Source organism: Etheostoma spectabile, chromosome 2, assembly GCF_008692095.1.
Source record: "Etheostoma spectabile isolate EspeVRDwgs_2016 chromosome 2, UIUC_Espe_1.0, whole genome shotgun sequence".
Lineage (NCBI taxonomy): Eukaryota > Metazoa > Chordata > Actinopteri > Perciformes > Percidae > Etheostoma > Etheostoma spectabile.
In genome coordinates this window covers 9,772,124-9,793,215 of record NC_045734.1, presented here as the reverse complement: position 1 = coordinate 9,793,215, position 21,092 = coordinate 9,772,124, and the positions used below count along the sequence as shown (strand labels likewise).

At 39.2% G+C, this 21,092-nt stretch overlaps 1 protein-coding gene across 3 annotated transcripts in view; it reads right to left on the bottom strand.

Annotated features, from left to right (window-relative positions):
* The window catches only part of inpp4b (inositol polyphosphate-4-phosphatase type II B), a 244,533-nt gene that overhangs the window by 120,934 nt on the left and 102,507 nt on the right, over positions 1–21,092 (bottom strand). For 2 of the 3 annotated variants that reach the window (XM_032499725.1, XM_032499734.1), the window contains exons 4-5: positions 10,615–10,800; positions 4,822–4,866 (exon numbers count right to left, since the gene is read on the bottom strand). In XM_032499725.1, the coding sequence (XP_032355616.1) occupies positions 4,822–4,866; positions 10,615–10,699 (130 nt within the window). In that variant the 5' untranslated portion in view covers positions 10,700–10,800. Of the gene's footprint in view, positions 1–4,821; positions 4,867–10,614; positions 10,801–21,092 lie in introns of those variants that run through there. The other variant, XM_032499716.1, reaches the window with a different exon arrangement.

The window sequence follows — 21,092 nt, the reverse complement described above, 5'->3', positions numbered from 1 at the left end:
TGATGACTGGTGGATTTATTTGGATGACCCAAGGATTCAGTGCCTCTACACATGCTTTAGGGTGGTCATGCAGTAGGCTTCACTGAGTAAAGAGACAAATGCCCTTTGCATTTTTTAATCCCACTCACACTACACCTCATCAGTGCTCACAATGTACGGATCACTTGACCCGCCATAAAGTGTTTTATCCAATTATTCAAAGTGTTTTATTCAGTTTTATTCAAACAATCTAGCCGCTTCAACAAAAGGAGAAAGGCAGAATAATTTTGAACAGTATACATTGAACAAAAAGCAAGAATAAAAAAACAAATACGGGCCTGCAGGTGGCCGAGAAGATGCAAACAATATGATCTGTTTTGCAGCAACATTCAGTTTTATTTCTATCACAGCACAGTTAACCACAACATAGGGAATACTACTCTACTTATATCAAAATAACCTTACTACAGCTTGTAGAGAACCTTTTGACAGCAGTCATGTAGCTGACCTTGGAACTGCTCAAATCTCAAGCCGACCAAAATGTCCAAACAATCATCCAAAAACCAGATTGATGATCATTTGGGCATTACAGCAGGTATTGTGACCCCTTACCAAAAAAAACAGATTATTTTGTACACTAAAGCAGGGTTAACCAAAGTAGGATAAGAATATCAGCTTTATTCATCCAGCTTAAAAGACAGAGCCTCTGCTTCTCTTAGCAGCTGTTCTTGGGAAAATGCTACAAGACAGATTTGTAAAATATCTTGCAGTGCAGTGGATCTCGTGCATTACTATCTTTAAGGGGCAATTCTGATTCCATATTCTGTTTCAAAGACTGTAGTGCCAGGACTTTTGGACTCACATTAAAGCAGTTGTCACACTTGCTTATGCAGTAATGAAAAATATGTTGATTGGCACTGATATTCATACAAACATCTGTGTGCACGTGATGGGTCTATTTTGTCAACACTGTAGGGGCAAGAGGGGAACAAACTGTATGTGCACATACAACTGAAGCATGTGATGTATGACATTAGACACGCAAACATAATTGCTAGAGGCCACAAAGGTCTGCTAGCTCAGTCTATTTTTGATAAGCTGCTGACTGTCCACAGTTGACTCAGGGGACGTATATTGGACTGGCCAGAGGGATCTGTCCTACCCCGCTGCACAGTTAACCACAGTCAGAGTGGTGATTGAAATGGGACCGGGTACCCAACAATGCATCACCAGACTGGCTCTCTTACAGGGATATGACACTTCAACTGACCTCTAAGGTCAGAGCTATTATAATGCTGGGTGGGGGTGGGTAGGAAAGGAAAATAAAGAGGGCGACAAAGGGTAAGGATAAGGGAGTCCCTTAGAGAGGCATTTTGAGTATGAAGAAGAAAGCCTGAGTGAGAGGGGACATTAATAAAGGGGGAGACAAGAAAGCAGAAAAGAGGAGCATGGTCTATTAAAGTGAGAGAGATTCAAATAATGGACTGAGCGTAGGATAGAGTGCCGTAAAAAAAACATTTGTAGATTTTGGTAATTTATTAGTGAATTACTTGCTTTGGCTTAGGTGAGAATTAATTCAACAATGACATAGTCAAGCGACTGAACTACCAAAGTATACTGAGACCGATTCCTAAATTACCATAACAATTGAGCAATTGGAGTAATAATGTTTGCCTATCCTTGGAGGCTTCAATTACTATGCTGTATTTATTTTGTGTGATTGGAGTATGCTGGGCTATTTCAAGATGAATTTGCTGGAAATTACTTTCGATGCAGTGGGCCTCTGAGACCCCACAATGAATCTAAATTCCATTTAATCGTGAGGGGAGCCCTGGGAGTTGCCACAGGAGACAGGAATAAGTGCTCATCACCATAAGACGCTTATTCATCATGATAATTATTTCAATGCTTCAGTTAATTTGACAACATTATTTGCATGTGCCGCCATTTGCACACCTGTTTGCCCATGGGTCTGGGGAAAACTGAGGGGAAAAAAGGCCTGTTCGTAATAAATGTCCTTATCAATCATGTCTATTGACAAGCATATGATGTACTTAAATATAATGCCAGTAATTTCTTGTTTCATATGTGAATGGGGCCTCAAATTTGAAATGAATTGTGTACAATTCCAAATGCATTTGTCAAGCAGATATCACAGCACATTTGCATCTGTTACGTTTGGATATTTCTGCAAAAAACATTTACAGGGAATATTGATTGTTTGTTGGAATATTGACAATGTACTTTAGAACTTTCTGTTGTGTGACACTCCAACTTAACACTTTTGCTTTTACTGTGTTTAGTTACTGCACAGAAATGACCTGATATTCATTGTCATTTACACTGACATTCTGATAGAAGAACACAAAACTTAATACAAGGAGAGACAAGTATATGAGATGTTTCAAATAAAAATATGCTACAGTCATTATATTGTCTATGTGTGCATTAGTGTGTGAATATGACTGTACATACACTGCCAACCACTGTTTTATGGCACCATTTACTCTAGTGAGTTGCCGGGGGTTTAAAACAAGATAAATAAATAAATAGCTATTGGTTTTATTAATTCTTCTCTTACCAGGGTTAATTTAAGAAAAAGAAATGGAATAATTCCCTACACAGGGCTCATCGTTTTAAATTAGTTGATATTTTAATTGACAGATACATGCACAACATTTCCGTTTCAAAAACAAATTTAAAAACAAAGTCCTAAGCTTCAGTAGTAAATAAACAACAACAACAAAAAAACAGTAATGAGCCTGGCAAACAGTTGGCCATTGTATTCTACTGTATGTGTGCAGAAGTAAGGACAAAATGTTTTCTCAGTCTGTGTTAATAGTCCATGAAAGCTGAGCGGCTTTATTTAATTTGCTATTTAACAACTAGTCATGTTGATAATTGATTACTTTGGAATTCACCTGCTAGTTTTAGGTATTGCATTGTCTACAGCAAAGACTAGGGGATGTTCTGTAATAAGTGCCAGTGTTGTTATGAATTTGTTTGTTTTAAAGAACTACTCCAATTATTGTGTGGGGGGGACAAACAAGAGACAGATTGAAAAAAGAATGATGCTGAGATATCCTAACTTGTAGTCTGTACTATGGGTCAGACTCCAACTACAATTATCGCCTTGCCGTCTGCCTCCGCCAACCAAGTTGCAGTTTACATGTCAGTCCACCTATATAATATATGTAGCGAAGCCTACACATGAACATGCACAAAAGCTACAAATCACCTAGACCTCTGGGGTCATCTGGCACTGGTCTACACGGAGGGTGCTTGTGAATGGTTCTTTGTCGTTTATAGTTTTCATGTCAACCACACTGAACTGACACTGTATAAAATGTGTTTCATGATTTAAGTTTGACTTGCCTTGCTCTAGATCTACTGTTGGTACCAGAGGGTAGCTAGCTGGCTAGGCTAGGGGTATGGAGTGACTGCAGGTTAAACGCTGGATACTCTTATTAATGACTTTAGCATTTTGTTTTCCGATGAAAAGAATAACATAGTTAAATGCGAATTTAAACGAGTAAGGTCATTCAAGAGCTGAAAAGTTATACTACTTTTAATTATTTCTTTTCTCAAATATGCACATATCTTACAATACAAAATTATAGAAATTAAACAATGTCATTGAGGGTTTGACAGTTGAACTGCACATTGAGCACACATTAAACCAGGTCAATTAAAGAACAACATTGTATTTCTCTGTGCCAGCTTACAGCTTTATTTTCTGCCATGACAGATGATTTACATTCAAATAGTTTCAATTCAAGTGCAAAATCTCTACAGTATCATTTGAGTGGAAATTTAAATAGAATGAACCTTTATAAACCAAAGCCATAACAAAGGCTTAATGATTTTTTTTATTTTTTTTTAAATGGGATGCCTGTCTGCCTTGTGTGCACATACACCAAATTGTGTGCACTTGTGTGTGTATGTTTTAATAATGACTTTGGTACTGAGCCCCACAATGCACTCTGCTTTCATGTCTTCATGGCTCACTGTAATTTTGCCCTCAATGGCAATGGGATTGTTCTTGATGTATCAACATCCAGTTGCACGTTGAAAACTGTTTTGATGGTCATAAGACACTGAGCAATGCCCAAGCCTGGAGGTCATTACATGACACCAGGGAGGCTATATCTGTGGAAAAATTATCTTTGACTATACCATTTAGATGAAATAATAATTGTAGCCACATTCCAGAAATATCTGTATTCAGTCATTCTTTGTTTATTAAGAACATAACAGTGGAAAGCCTTTGTTGCAGTCGCCTCAAAAAGATCTCAGTCTTTGATGCTGTCAATCTCTTCTGTCAAAAACAATAAGAATACTTCTGTTTAGATTTTCAATTTAGGAAACTTGACCTGAGCCACAATGAATTGTTTAGAAAAAGATTCCAACATCTCAGTTGAATAAAAACTGAATGACGGCATCTCCACCAAAGGTTTAAAATGACCCTCTCGCCATTCTGACTAATGTCTTTTCTGTTTGTTTTGTCGCTTCTAACCATACTTGGGGCATGTGTTTGTTTCAGCATTGTGAAAAGATTAAATATGTCGGCAGATATGCCACTAATTCTGACTGACTTCTGCATTGGTGTAACTGTCAACATGTGGCTGTTTGTTGGTGTGTGTTCACAACGGTCGCAATTGGATTTTAGCCGGGAGGGCCACACACCTTCGCTGTGTTTCTGGACCAGGGAAGAGGGATTTGACATTACTAGAAGTGTGCAACCACGCAAGCGATTTCATCTAATGTGATAACAAAGATGTCAAAAAAGCATTGGATATTCTCAGAATGACTCTTGAATCACAGGGTAAACACAGGACTTACCAAGGCTGAACTCCACCTGAGGCAACTTGGGTGTTAGAAAAACACCTGAAAGAAAGAAAGAAAGAAAGAAAGAGTTGAGATAGAAGTAGAGGGAGTAGGAGATAAAAGTAAACATTAGAACAATGGTAAAACAAGGAAATAACATACACTAAAAGTGAATCAAAATGTTGACTATTACAGTTGGACTTTACTTAGGTTTAAGACATGTGGGTGTACCATTAATAAATACTTTATTATTGAATGACCTGACAATTACTTATTTTAATCAATTCATCTGTGAGGGTATATAATGTCAGAAAGTAGTGATTAAATAGTGATCACAATTTCCCAGATTCCAGCTGTTATCTTCAAATAACCACTATGACTAGTCTGAAATCACTTTACCAAACAAAACAAGCCACATATTTTGCTTGCAGGAACTTGTGAATATTTAGCATGTTTTCTTTCCTGACCAAACATATTTGTCAACAATTACTATAATCTACTACTTGATTAATTGCCTAATTGTTTCAGCACAGAAGAAGTGTTCCTGTTTTTTTAAACAAAAAAGGTTAACCCCGGTGCCCACAGATGCAGAATATAAAATAGACTAAGGGGTTGAAATGGGATCCTTTTTCCCCAATGTGGAGACAGAAACTATTTTATTTATCAGCACAAACACAAATCTTAGAGATAGTATTTTAACATGCTAGGAGCATGACAGGATGACAATGATAGGTGTAACTGTTCATTTCAGATTATGCAAACACATTGCATTATTTGTAAGTGTCAGAACAAGAGAATCTAGGTAGCCATTGTCCTTGAGGGCTTATGCCACAATGATGAGTAGAGAACTGACTGCTTGTATCATCTGTCACCAACAATGTCTCTCATTTATCATTCTGCCACACACAACCATTCAAACACCAAACAGATGAAACACCTGCATGATGGTGCAACACGTAAATGGGCCCTAAACCACTAAATGATGCTTTCCTCTTCCTGGGGTGCTTGGACACAATTGGCCTCACTAAGGCTCATCAACCCCACTAATGGGCCATGGATACTCGATGCTAACTGATGTATGGGAGCCACGCTGTTTTAGGTTATAGTCATTTTATATAATGAGGATCCTTCACTAAAAATGATGTACTTGTGTTTTATTATATTAACTACTTCAGTCACACTTTCTTGTCAACTTTTATGTCAAGTTGGTGGGTCAGTTTATTTGTGAAGCCTTCTCATCACACTTCAAAGTATTTGCAAAGAACAAGTCTACGTAGGTTTGACGAAACAACCGTTGCACAACAAAATGATGCAATAATGATGCAAGACAAGATTGCATGTTGGAAAGACATAAAACCTGCCCATCCTAACACCAGCAACCACTGACCAACTGTATCATTGGTATATTAACAGTTGTATTCCTGGGACCTTCCACTGACAAAGAAAGGATGAGTTCTGCACTCAAAGAAAAACAACTTTTAATAATGTGAATGCCAAAACAGTATATAACTCTTTGGAATGTTTAATAAAAATTCACGCAAAACAAACAATGATACGGAGATTGCTAATGAATAACACGCATATACAATTATGGGACAAATAACCATTACCCGGTGCCCCCTTTTGAGAGGAACTTGCCAACTGACGCTGAGAAATGCACATCAAATCTAAATTCAGCAAATATGTTGACTAAATTCTGAATAATCAATTTGCCAGTTTCTCGAGTGTCAGAGAATTTAGCTTGTCAGCTGCTATCAGGATAGGCTACATTTGAATAAACAGGCTTACGCAAACTTGGCGCAATATCTGTTATGCATACAGTACAGTAACCTTCTAATTAATAAGTGCATGCGTAGTTGAAGTATGTGCACGAGTAAACACACAAACACATACACAAATAGCTCAATTATGTATGTAAATATACTTTCGTTTTCACATTACTCTCATCTTCCCATTCCTCAGGGGTCATGTCTCCTCATGTTGTCACCACTAAGGCTTCCTTGTGAGCGCTGATGAAACTTTAATAAGCCTGGATGACACGTTGTGTGGTGGCAACAGAGAGCCCTTTCGCTTGGTGGGCTGAGACGGTGCCAGCTGTTGGGTCTTGTCTCTGGTGCCATCATAAGGGACTGTCATTTAAACAGCCCAGCTACTTTGGAGGACTCCATCTGTGCTAGACACCAACTTATCTTGAGTGGTAGGAAGCGGTGGAAAATATCTGTCATTGCAGAACTAATTGAATATAGATAAGAGGTAAAGCTGAGGCTGGGTCTGCTATGGGTTGGGGATACTGATCATGAGACATACACACATGGCAAAGCAACTAGATATGCTTGATAGTGAAGCAGGAGGAGGATTGGTGTTAAAAGATGTCTGAATTTCAGAGCACAGCTTGTGAGTGTGTCAAGTATTTATAGAAGGATCATGCCAGATGCTTTGATTATACGACAGGTTATGTTGCATCTTTGAGAACGAAAACATGACGTTAAATAGTGTAGCTCTTGAAACTGTTCACATGTTCACAGGGATTGAATATCTACAGTTTTAAAATCATAGACAAATTACGCGTACACAACCTGATGACAGAACACCGGTTATGTCCATTGTGACACCTTTCTTGTCTTCGAGCACAGAACGTTCCGCATGTCATTAACCTCTTGGTAAGAATCAGGCTGACCAAAACAAATACACAAAGTCCAATTACAATAATTACCTACCACACGGGAAAAGGTCAACCACCTGTGCTGTCCATCTCAATCACATCGCCTGTAGCACATGAATCCCACAGGTGATCCAGCTACAATGTGCGGATAAGTATGTGGCGAAAAATGGAACAGGTGTGGTATTTAAAATCGATATCCGCTGGCATTATGAATATGGTAATAAGCTCAGCAAGGCAGCAGGCGGTACATGCAGATGTAACTCCCAGAGGGGCCCAAAGCAAATGAGGTGTGCCCGCCTGCTATACTGCAGTTTTATCTGGCTCTGGAAGTAACAGCACAGCCCCACTGTACCTCCAATCTATCACCATCCTGTCTGCGGGTGGTATCAGTGGGGAAAAAGGCATGATGAAGGGAGAGGAGAGGGTAATTTATTAGGATGTGAGCAGACTAGGTGATTTCTCTAGAATGACAAAGTTAATTAATGTACAGGGACTTAAATTGTCTGTCTTGCAGAGATCATTTAACCCTCTACCCTTCTCATTGCCCTGCTTCCTCACCCACTACACAGTGGGATAACCACTCACTAGCTTCTAGCAGTTCCTCTGAAAGGAGGAATGGAAGTAGGAAATGTGGGGGAACGCGCACACGGATTTCACTCGGGATTGCTCCCTTATTCCTGACTCCACAAAAAATAATTGTGGAAAAGCTCAAAAATACTGCCTCTTGCTGCTCCGGTCCCCATCATGCGCTTCCAGCTCAACTCAGAAAATCAAGCAATTTCCAAAAAGAGCTCTGATAAAGCCCCTTGCAGTGAGTATAGCACACATTCTTAATCACTCTTGCTTATCCTCTTCATGAATAGATATTGCATGTAAGAGCCCATGCCTATGAACAGATCCTGTTTATATTTTGAATATCATTTATTTGGGATTTTGAGAAAATATTAATAATTCACTTACATGCAATTTCATGTTTCGGGGATATAACTGGCCATCTCTCAATAAACCGTTCAACCTCAAACACAACCACCAACTCTATATCACACGCACACTAATTGCAATCTTTCTTTCTTCAAACTCTTTTTGTTCTATCTTTCCATCCTCTGTTCTTCTCTATTCTGTAGTTTAAATTGCTTAAACAACACCTGCGCATCCTCCTCATCAGCCAGGCTAACATACCGCTAACACGATTGATGTTTGCACAAACAGGCACCCTATTAGGACAAGTGGTGCTGAATGGGAGAGTGAGTTATCGTCACATTACTGCCCTGGGAGATTGAGAGGGGACAGATGGTTTTGTTGCCAGCGTTTAATGAAGTGTTGTGAATCAGTTGGGTGTGCTGAGGTCTTCACTGTTGCGTAGAACAGGAGATGGAGAGTAGAGGGTTAACAAGGGCACCGAGTGAGACGTTTTGCTCTACAATAGTTTTGTGATGTCAAGCATTGTGCAATGAAAAATTCATCAATTGCATTGCAGCTTTCATTGCAAACATCACATGCCCGTATGCAAATTCAGTTATGAATAGTTAATAGGTAAAATAACATAATTTTACCCGTGGTGGTGGGGAGTTTGTAAAATGCCAATTCAGCCCCACCTTAATAAGTACTTAGCAGCACCCACTTTTCCTCTCCTGTCAAGAAGGAGGAGATAAACTATTTCACCTTACAACAGATGACTAATGCGAGGTTGTCAACTTGTCTTTCGTGCCAAACACGGTAATTATGTGCTTTGCGCTTCCCTTTTGTCTCACAGGATGCTTGGGAAAAACAAAGCAGAGGTACAGTTAGGTGTTTTTCATTACTGTTAAACTCCCACACCTGTCAGATGTCATCTCCAAACTGTGTGTGATTTTATAGTAGCGCATATCTAGGGTTTGCAATCAGGTCATAACTGTAACAGAGTATAAGCATGTGTGTGGCAGTGTGTGAGTGTGATTGCCTTCCTATATCTCTGTATGTGTGTGTATTTGTGTGAGGATGTACTGGTGTGTACGTGTTTAGTTATTTCCTCTTGTGTGTGTTTGCATGTGTGTAATTGTGCATGTAAGCTGGTTCAGCAGGTATCTGTGTGGTTCAAAGGCAAACGAGACAAGGCATCATGCATTGTGCATTCATTCCTTTTTCTATGCCTTCATTTACTTCCCCATGGGAAGAGGATTGTGTTGAGCTTGCATGCTAATGTTAATGCTAAGCGGTGCTGCATGCAGTGTCTCTCCTTTTGGTGAGTAAAGGTATTAAACTTGGAGAGCAGGATTTGTGGCAACACTGATATGGCTAATCTCTTTAGCATTCTCCTGTTGTGATGGGCACTGATACATCTAGTTTGCCTCTGCCAGTGCTCATTACTGACACACACATTCAGGCTGGATGGAATATGACTGCATTAAAAAAAGCAAATCACACATACATGCATATAGGAACACACGCAGACACATGCATGCACACACAGGCACAAATGTACAGGCAAGAGAATGTGTAGACATGTCAACAAACAGTGTCTTTCAAATTTTAAACTCTGCAGCTCCACTAAATCAAAGTTAGCGTTGCCCAAAATTAGGTAAGGCAGGCTTTTGGCATAATTGCTCCCATTCTGAGACAAATAATTTGTGATTTTAATTTAACCAAACTGCCAGAACCTAACCCTTGATTGGAAACCTGTAGAAGTGCAGCCACTACGTTTTAAAATCCATTCCCTGCGATCATTTGTGGAGACACTGGACTATTAAGTTATCAACATGACATTGCAAAAAAATCATTAGTACTCCAGTATCAACTGGCTGGTAAGACAGTGTGCTCATTTTTCATTTGAAAAATTTAAAATACTTTTCAGGATTCACCTGGAAACACGTTCTGTTAATGGGATGTATAAGTAATGTTATTTGTAATAAGAGCAAAAATGTGACCCTGAGACATCAGTCATTCAGTAATTATTGATAATTTTGCATTTAGAACTGTTTCCCTCTCTCTCAAAAACAGACATCATTGAGACACGTATTTATAGAAAAAGTGGGCTACTGTAGAGGAGACCGAATCAATTCCAATAGCAGACAAGGTGTTCAAGAGTTTAACTGTATGGGGAAGGACAGAGGAGAGAGGTAAAGGAGAAAGATTAAGAGACAGACAGGGAAACAGTGCCGTTAGCTCACCAGCAGCGGTCAGTCCTTCTGGGTTGGCACTCAGCTCCTTCATGTCAACCATGCAGCGTCCCAGTTGTTGGGTTCCGTCCTCCATCTGTCCAGCTGTCCCCTCAGTTCTCCCTCTCCCTCCACCTCGTCTTCCACCTCCTCCACGAAACACCACAGTCCAGTCCAGTTCCCTGGCTCACATGCAGCCTGCCAAGAGGAATAGCTGTCACAAAGATAGCAATCTGCTACCCCCGCTTTCTTGCTGCCTCACAGCGCGCTCTCTGGCAGCCTTTAAGACGCCTTTTGGAAACTAATACGAAAAAAAGGGACCGGCGAGGGACCTGGAGCAGCAGCAAGAGGGAGAGAGAGAGGGAGGGAGAGAGGAAGAGCAGGAAAGAGAGAGGGGAAGGGAGGAGTGATGGGGGAGTGAGAATGAAAGAGAAAGCAAGACAGAATTGATGTTATGTGCGATACACAGTTCTATCCATCAATCTTTGGGCTGTCAGTAGGGAACCTCGATGCAGACTGCACAGCCCAACACAGCCAGAGAGAACACTCTGCCTGGCTCTTTGCCTTTCTCTTCTCACTGCGCAGCCAATGCTGCATACAGACATGGCAGCAGGGAGTCCTCTGATTTCTGACATCCGTCTGCCTCCCCCTCTCTCAAGCCACCTCTCAACACTCCACCACCCCATCTTTTCCTTTTCTAGCAGCAACACAATTAACAAGCATCTGACTGCTGAGCTGCAAATGGAGAAGCCAGCATCATGCGGCTTGTGATTTTGGAAGTTACATATGGTAGACAGGGACAGGAGGCGAAAAAGGGGGGAGAAGGCATGAGAGAATTCACATCACAATACAGTGACAAGTTTAAGAGCAGTTTAATGTAAATGCAGAGTATTACTCCAAATGACAACTTGGCTACAGGGTAAATCAACAGGTTTAACAGAGACAGTGACAGAGATAAAAGAATTTTCTTGTGTTATTTAGACATATCTGCATCACAGTGCACATCTGTGCTAGACATCTGCTAGTTTTTGGAAAATGAGGCGAGAAAAGATTTTTGCTTAAATCAATCAGCAATCATACGTAATGAAGAGCAAAAAAACACAGCTCTCTTCTTCTCTATTCCACTGTGTCTTTATTTGTTGCCCTCGCCGCCTCTCTAGCCGCTCCACACTACTGTGAAGGTTATTGTGTGTTATTTGGCCACCCAGGCCATGATGCTACAGTAAGACCGTAACTAAAATCAATGTTAATTTATACCCTGCTGAATGGAGACGGTGTTGTGGTTTGAACTAAAACTCAATAAAGACACAAAGGGCAGCAGCCTCAAACTCCTAAAGGAGGTAAACCTATACAATGTATTATGGAACGTAAAGCATCACCCTGAACTCCCTGAACTGTAAACACTGAAATATCTGACAAACATATGAACAAAGATCATTCATAAACTAGTGGCTTGTCATCTATTAAAAAAGCGCTTACTACTTTTTATGCTACTTGCATATCTGTAATGATTTTCTTTTGATGAGTTTTTATGTATGTGAGCTATAAAGAAATGTTGCACAATCTTAAATGGATGTGACCCATTCAATTATTAGCATGAACTATAGGGGAATACAAACTACTCAATGGGAGGGATGTTGAAAATATACTAAATGTTTGCTACATCATTAAATGTTCATACTATCTCTATTTTTAATTCATAATAATATTAATAATATAATAACAGTAATTCTGTAGTTTTAGGCACCCGCTGGTCTGAGTTTTATTGACTTTTCAGAAATCTTAAACAATATAATCAGCCTTTGAAAGGCAGTACTGGTCAAGCCCTAGATGCAAGCCACATGGACCAAAGAGTCACACAGAGCTCCTGCTTTCTTCAGGCTGGACTGGGGTTGGTGCCAAAAACCTAAATGAAGATAAATTGGTCCCTGAAGGAGCAATAAGACAGAAGATGAATCCACTTTGCACAAGGAGGTTTCTTCTTCACTTTCTACTACTCCCTCCTCCGATTCCTCCCTCTAGTGCTACATTCTCCTTGTTTTCCACCCCTTTACCCTAAAACCATCAAGATGAATGTTGTCTTCTTCTGTTTTAATGAAAATGTGGTGGAAAACACATACACACACATTTGCACAAACACACACACACACACAACCAGCATACAGGCAATCGGGTCTGTAGAGTGAGCCATTAACATTCTAATGCTTTTCTTTTAAAGTCGACATGTGTTGTCTTATTAAAGCCTGACTGATAGAGGGGCTGAAGAAAATCAATAGACAATGCACTACAGATGAAGAACACTACAAGCACACTTAGAAGAAAATAAAAATGCCCTTTTCAGCTTTTCGGCCCGAAGCCTGCTGCATATATCCTCACATTTACCCATTCCAATAGCACTTGAAGCCCATAAGAATTTGTGATACACTCCTTCCAAGTATTAACTGAAGAGAACCAATAGCTTGATTCACGGTTGAGTCTGGGGTGCATGATACCTCCACCAGGGTTACACAACTGAAGTGCAGTAAAAGTTGCAGCATAACTCCTAATTTCCACCGGTTGCGGAACGGCTGCAGATCCGCTCCGGAGCGGTGGCGGAGTCATTAGGTTTCCATTATAGTCCATGTGTGTATTTTAACTGACTGCGGATCAGCTGCTTCCGACTCCGTCCCAGCTCTGGTGATCCGCAGCCCTCTGGGGCAGATACGAAGAGCTTCTTTTTTTGCCAGACGCCGGAGAGCTCCGCAGCAATTCAGCACACGGAAGCTGCGGGACAGGTAGTCGAGCACAGAAACAAAATAAAACATTCGGTTAATTTTCAAAATAAAATAGATCGTGCTCATGGCGGATCATATTTCCGTGCACTACACCTTGAAAACACATATGTTTTTCACATAGATGTAAATACACATTATGGCCAAAACTGAGCAGGGCAGAAGATATGCTAGGGGAACTTTCTAAAATACCTGCACATGCACAAATTATACAAATATTGATTTAGCCTACATGTGTTCTACGTGGATTTGTAGTTTTTTTTAACATCTATTTTGCATTAATGCTTTATTTGCGGTTACATAAAAACACGCAGACTATGGCAACCACAAGAACGATAACGACAACATCAAAGTATTCACCTTCTAGACCGCTACCCCTGCTGGGTGCCCTTTCTTTGATTTTAACTTGTTTGTGCCATTCATTTCTGAAACGGCATAGAAAGAAGCCACCACACACCTTAGGGTGCCAGCACAAGCAAAAACAAAGAAAATGTGGTGTTCAAAAAGTCTAGCTAGACTGAAAGATCAAATATATTACAAGATTTAGTAACAAAACAAAGAATACAACTTTATAGCTTTGAACTTTTTCTACTGGTAAATGCTTCTCAAATAATTCTGCTCTTGCAGATGTCTCAAACACACACACACACACACACACACACACACACACACACACACAACAAAACAAGTGTTTAGTGTATACAGTATATACTGTAGAGATCTGTACTCGGCTGTGTCATCTGGTTTAATGGGACCAATCAATGTCCGTCAAAGTCCACATGAATCCCCTTCACATTAAAAATAGACAACCACATACTTCCCTTTTCACTCCTATTTTTTTCAGAAAATGTGGAAAGATGAGGCTATTGATTTCTCATAATGTGTTGTCATGTCAGGTTACAACATCCTCTTTCACTGTGCCACCACTGACATCCCAGTTGTGAACTTCCAGTGTCTTGTAAGAAGGATTCACTCACTTGCCTGGGGAAGGAGTCTGCAAAAATATCTCTCTCTTGCACAGTTAGGTACTCAAAGCATGCATGGACATATTAGTATAGTTGCAGAACTTTCCTTGCAAAATCTTTGCACTCATCTCTTTTGTTTGTGTATCCGAACTACACCCCAGTCAAGAAACCCCGATGTTAACACCTGAAAAGCGACAGACATTATCTTCCTTCATTGCTCCTCTGTTAAACAAACTTTACTCAGTTAGCTTTTAAACACATTTCAGCTGCATGGGGCCAGACTGTGCTCCTGCTGAGTTATTCCATAGGCTATGACTTAAATGCTATCCATCCACTCGTGGAAATGTGTGATAAAGTAATGCCATACCTCTTTCTTCTATTAGATAAGTAGCAGTAATTATTGTTACTGCACGATTGTTTAGTTCAATCAGTGTCATGTCAACATCCAAAATGTCATGTCCTGCAAAAATCAGTAAAATAGACAAACATAGGTCAGTGTACCATGAAATGAAATTAGAACAGAAAGAATAAAATAATTAGCCATTGTTCCGTACAACTGTTGATAAGGATCCTATTTAAAGTAGCTACTGTATGAACACATACTGTATGTATGTATGTACCTACGTACAGTATGTTTTTAACTAAAACCTGGTTAGACCATAATAACAGTGTTGCTGTTCTCATTGAGTCAGCTCCCCCTAACTTCAGTTTTATGAGCTTAGTTTAACAACTCATTCCAATGTACACAGATATCTTATGGAAATTTTGCTTCTTTTGAATATGTGGCTCTTTAGTTAAAATCCTCCCCTCAAGCTATATTTCTAAATATCTACAGGCCACCTAAATACTGTGCAACCTTCTTTCAGGACTACTGAACTGCTGTCTATAATCTGTATTAACTTTGACTGTGTAATTATTGCTGGTGATTTAAACATTCATGTTGACAACCCCCAGGACAGTGGCACCAAAGAACTGTGTTGTGTTTTTGAGAACTATGAACTGACTCTGCATGTGACCGCGCACAGGCACAATAAGGGGCACACTCTGGACTGGATTATCTCCAAGGGTCTAAACATTCCAAGGTTGTGGTGACTGACGTTGCTCTCTCTGGTCGTTCCTGTGTTTTCTTTAACAGCACTATCTCTGTGCATTAAAGTGTTCAAACAAAGGTAATCAGCGGTATATCATTGAAAACACCATTGAATCTTTCATTCAGCTTTTCTCCTCCATACGCACCCCCTCTGGGGTATGCGGATATGTGTCATCACAGTATTCATCATTATCACAGTAACCCTATGAAATGGGACACAACTTGGTTACAACACTATACAGTATTGATCACAAACTTCCAAGATGCGAGTGTGTCTATGTCAATGGCATGGGTTTAGACAACAGTGTCATATGCATTTAAATATTTATATATTTTATAGTTATTTTATGTTCACTTTGGTGGTGCAGAGGCAGATGTTCTTATCTGTGTATTACTTAGGTCTGTTTGCAATACATATGTGTACACAAACACATGGTGTGTTGTATATCTGTTTCAGTTATCACCGTCTTGAATGTCACGGATGTTCAGAAAAACATTTTGTAAACAAAAATCTTAAGTCTTTATTGCCCAATAAATGAAACATAACAGGCAAAACATTACATAAAATATATTACAGAGCCAATATCAACTATTAGAACCATAACCTACATGTCACACACACATAAAAAGGCACTCAAATGTTTAAAACTAAAAAAAGACAAAACCACAAACAAACAAATTAACTACAGCTATTCGGATTTTCCAGACCAGTCTGATGCCTGTTGGCGAGTAACCCTTCCCTTGTATCAGTGTCTCGTATCATAACAAACAATATACAAGTGCATGAACAGAAATTAATTACAAATGATACAGTACCAATGCAATAATGAATGGCTACAACATAAACACACATGAAGAAACTTCTGCTGGTTTTCAGCCCAAAAGGGTATCAGCTGCTTTGTCCTCCTGCATCCCTGTGTGATACAGGACGGTGTGTGTATATATAAAGCATGTAGCGATGTCTCCAAAGCAAGTAGTGTTGTGCACTGATATCAAACAAAATTATCTGCTAATAGTTAAAACTGTAGACATGCATTAAGTCTATTCAACGCAGAGAAATATTGCCGTTGTGCAATCAGTAATGTGACGTTAGTGTTACCATAGCAAGCTAGCGATTTTAAAAAAAGTTTAAATTAAGAACATGGTTTCAAATATATATGTACAGGACTGTATAGAGCACAACACAAGACTGTTGTAATTTTTAAATCAATTATTTAAGCCGAAAATAATTGTCGATGTAACAGCCATTGTTGTTTGCTGTAAAATAGCCCTTGTTTACAAGTAAGTTTGCGTCCTCTCTAGGTTTGAAGGGGTATACACCCCTTTGTCTTAGCCCTAGCCCTTAATAAAAAAAGAGAATTGGGACAGCACTAGGTCTTGCGTAAACACGCAAAACCTAGAGGAAGGGGTAAGGGGGTAAGATAGAGAAATGAGATTTAGCCTTAGTATTACTTGATCTTAGTGCTGCATTTCACACGGTCGACCATGACATATTACTAGACTGATTAGGAAACTGTGTTGGCCTTTCTGGCTCAGTAATAAACTGGTTTGAATCCTACTTAACACTCTGGGCCCTGAGGCCATTTTTACAGTTTAATTTCCGTCTGGATTTAGTTTTATAAAAAAGCTTGTAAAACAACACTGTTGTTACAGTCAAGATATGAACATCATTTTTTTATGACAAACTGGGTTATTGGAATATTGGGTTGCAGTGAGGTCACTTGCATGTTAAAAGGTTGTAGGGCTTAAAGATAAATAAAAAATAATAAATGAATCTTCAGATATGTATTGATATCACAGAAATAGTAAAACCTAAGCCATTTTCCATTCTAAAACACTTGTCATATGTCTTGGAGTCACACTGTGAAGAAATAATCATAACTTATACAGTTGACAAATACATGCATTTTTTCCAAAAAAGTCAAGACGTTTTGCTTCATGACATTTACTTATGCCAATAATAACATAATAATGTCATATTTATTGATTACATCCACAGCAATGTTATACAAGCAAATTGTGTCTAAATAGGGTAATATTTGGCCTTCCATAGAGTAAATAGGCATTTTTGTCCCCCTGGCACTTCCATACAAGAGGGGTGCCTTTATCTCCCATATATGGGCATGTACTTCTTGAAAAGTAGACAGTACAGACACAGAGCGGGAGATCAGAGATTAGACGAAAGATTCCGCGGCAGAAATGAGCTAAAACGCGATGAATTACTTGCAGAGTTCCCCAAGGCTCTGTTCTGGGGCCTCTTCTGTTTAACATCTACATGCTTCCACTGGCTCAGATTATGGAAACAAAATAAGTTACCATAGTTGTGCAGATGACACAAAAATGTACATAAACTTATTGCCAAGGGACTATAGCCCAATACAAAAACTGACTAAGTGCATTGAAATAATGACTGGATGTGCCAGAACACATCAATTCCCTTAAATTAACTGAAAAAAATATTGAAGTGGTTGTTTTTGGAGCAAAAGAGAAGGACATACCAGTAAAATAGCATTAACAATGACACTATGACAATTAGTTTTCAGTGATGACACCCTAAAAAGGTATTGTTTTTAATACTATAGAGATAGCAGGCTATCTAAATGGCAAAGAATAGAGAGCTTTGGACAGCTAACAAGGTTAGCCATTTCTTGTATTTGTTTTCCATTGACTTTCCATTACAAAAATCTCCATTTATTGTTAACTCAACTAAACGTAGCTAAAGTTAAACAAGTAAAAGTCATTAACAACATCTTACATTTTCACTCTGTATCACTCACTGTGTGTGCAGTAGCAACTTCAGACCAAAAATTTGTGACAAGACAAGATAAAACCTGCAGCTACTTGCAACGCAGAGATTTGCAGCGTTCTGAAAGCTGCCAGTTTACACCAATGAAACAAGATGGTGTATTATCTCCACAACCATCAACTCTTTGCACTTTTGTCTAATTTTTGACTTTCCAGATTTTTTGTATCTAGATATTAGATGTTGTTTCTAAATATGAATATGCATAACATTTGTTACGGAGTATAACGTACTGAGATGCTTGCTACAGTTGCATGAAACTGATATATTGTCAAAAACTTTTTATTTCTTTCATTCACTGCTTTGTTTTAATGCTGCTCGGCGCTCCCTTTCTTCAGTAACTCTATACATCGCCCGTCCACATAACGTTACCGTGCATGTGGGCGCTCGTTGAGCTTCGGTCAAAAGTCTGCCATTTCAACCAGTTGTCAGTTAGTGAAATATATAAATAAAACAGACTGCAGTCCAAGACAACACAAACAGATGAATGGTGAAGGAAGATTAGTTCAATGTAGTGAGTGATACAGAGTGCACTGTAAAAAAAAATTATTATTATTATTATTATTATTATTATTATTATCATTATTATTTGTCCTATTTGGGGGCTTAGGAACATTATAGGGTAGCTTTAGCCTCCGTAACAAAGGCCTAACGACATCCCTGTTGGGAAACAATACAGCAACCAATAGCGCTGTCAATGTACTATAAATGAGGGAATGGGAGTATTGTTAATTTGTATTTGATGATTTCATCTGCTGTCATTTTTCATCCCTGCAGTGGAGCAATTGAACCTCAGTGAACATTTAGGCCACATGATTCATGTATGTATTTAGAGATTTATTTATTAGTTTCTTAAATTCATGAAAATCAGTGGATGGAAATGCACTTCTGCTACAGCAAATTTGCCACTTGTAGAAGTTTGTGTGTAAGAGAAATTAAAGTGGGAAAATTTATTTACAAAAAAACATTTAATGTTCACTATTAAGGTCTGTGCTGTGCATACCAAACTCACACTTTGGACGCCAGATTATCACTGTAAAAGTCGCTCACTCACTTAACCTAGGCTAGACTAACTGCTAACCTGTAGTCGTGGTTTGACTAATAATATATGCTCCTAAATGAGCCTTTAAAGGAGCGCTACAGAAAAGGTTGTACAGTGATATTTTTCTTTCCTTATAATTGTCTCTCTGACAAAGAACAAAGAGAAGGACTCCAGCTAGCTAGCAGTGGCTCTGACATAGTGGAAACGAAATGGCTTTGGGCACTCGATCTCCCCAGGAGGACCACCAATGTTGATAGTAGAGGATAGATATGGATTAGCTGCTTCAACTATGTTTCTGAATTACTTGGTTCCCAGAGAGAGAGAGAGAGAGAGAGAGAGAGAGAGAGAGAGAGAGAGAGAGACAAACACACGCACACACACACACACACACACACACACACACATTATCTTACTGACGCTGCAGAAGTATTTTCATTAACTAAGGGTGATTCTCTGGATAATTCTTTAGCATCATGATTGTTCCACTATAAGTAACATTATGTTCACCTGCCGAAGTTTCTGTTTTCCACCTGAGATGTATAGCAGCAAACAGCCACTTCCCTAAACTCTGTCTCATTCACAGACCAGAGACCCAACATCATAAGTCACCACACATATCTGCAAACAAACCTTGGCCTTTGGGTTGCCAGGACCATTATGATTAGAATGTTGGTGCTATTTAACTAACATCTACAAACTGGGCAATTACCAATAACTATGCACTTGCTATTAACAAGCTGGGCAAGCCAATCACCGTTTTGCATTGCATTCAGTTCAGTTAAAGGGGCCCGGGCTAAGCCACAAACCTCCTCAAGTCCAAGAAACGCCCCTGTGTTTCACAACAATATTGTCTGTCAGCAGGATTAGGAGAAAATATGGGCCCGATTTTCATGAAATTTAGTGGACCATGGACAAAGGAAGAACCCATTACAGTTTGAACTGATTAAAATCAGGATGGACACACAAACTATTTTTCACTTAGGTTAACATTAAGAGATATGGCATTTGTGCTGCATTCTTGTGGTGTCAGACTAATCAGAAAAATGAGTTTGCATAAATATTATAAGATGGAACATGCTTTGGCAAAGCTCTTTGCTCCAAGTGCCCTTTGAGTTAGCTAATGTTACTCTTCTGATAGTAGCAGTTTAACATGGCTTATTATAGTGAGTATGCTAATGTAACATTTAGTATGTAATGTACATATTATGTTAGCATGTAGGCCTGCTATGTTAGCATTCATCTGAAAGTAATGGCAATTCACTTTTACAGGTATTCCGTAATGAAGTGACGTGTTCTTCTGAGGACAATAATTGTCTGTACCAAACGTCATGGCAACTTATCCAATAGTTGAGATATTTCCATCTAGACAAGACACTTCAATGCAGATAAAATCCTACATTGGTAACAGATTACAAAAACTACAGTCTTGTTATTGTGTGTCAAAGGAACAAGCAATGTTGATACATGTAAGTGCTTTGTGATAAGGGATCAGCACAGGGAGGAGTTTTATTTGGAAAGGTGAGGACAACTGCCAGCTGCAACGCATTCTCAATAACAGGTCTGTATGATTTTGTACAAAAATGTATGCACACCAAAACGTATGATAACCTACAAAATTAGGAGAACACCGGCAGGTCACGTGACCCCGGCTGGCTACAAGCTCCATGACGCCGAGGGGCAGTTGCTAGTTGTTTAAGCCGATACAGAGCTTTATGACGCCGGCTACAGACCCGATAGGCTTGGCGGACATTACGATTAAATTTAGTCCACACAATTTGAGTGCTGCTATGGAATTTAAGATTAGACGCCAAAATGACTA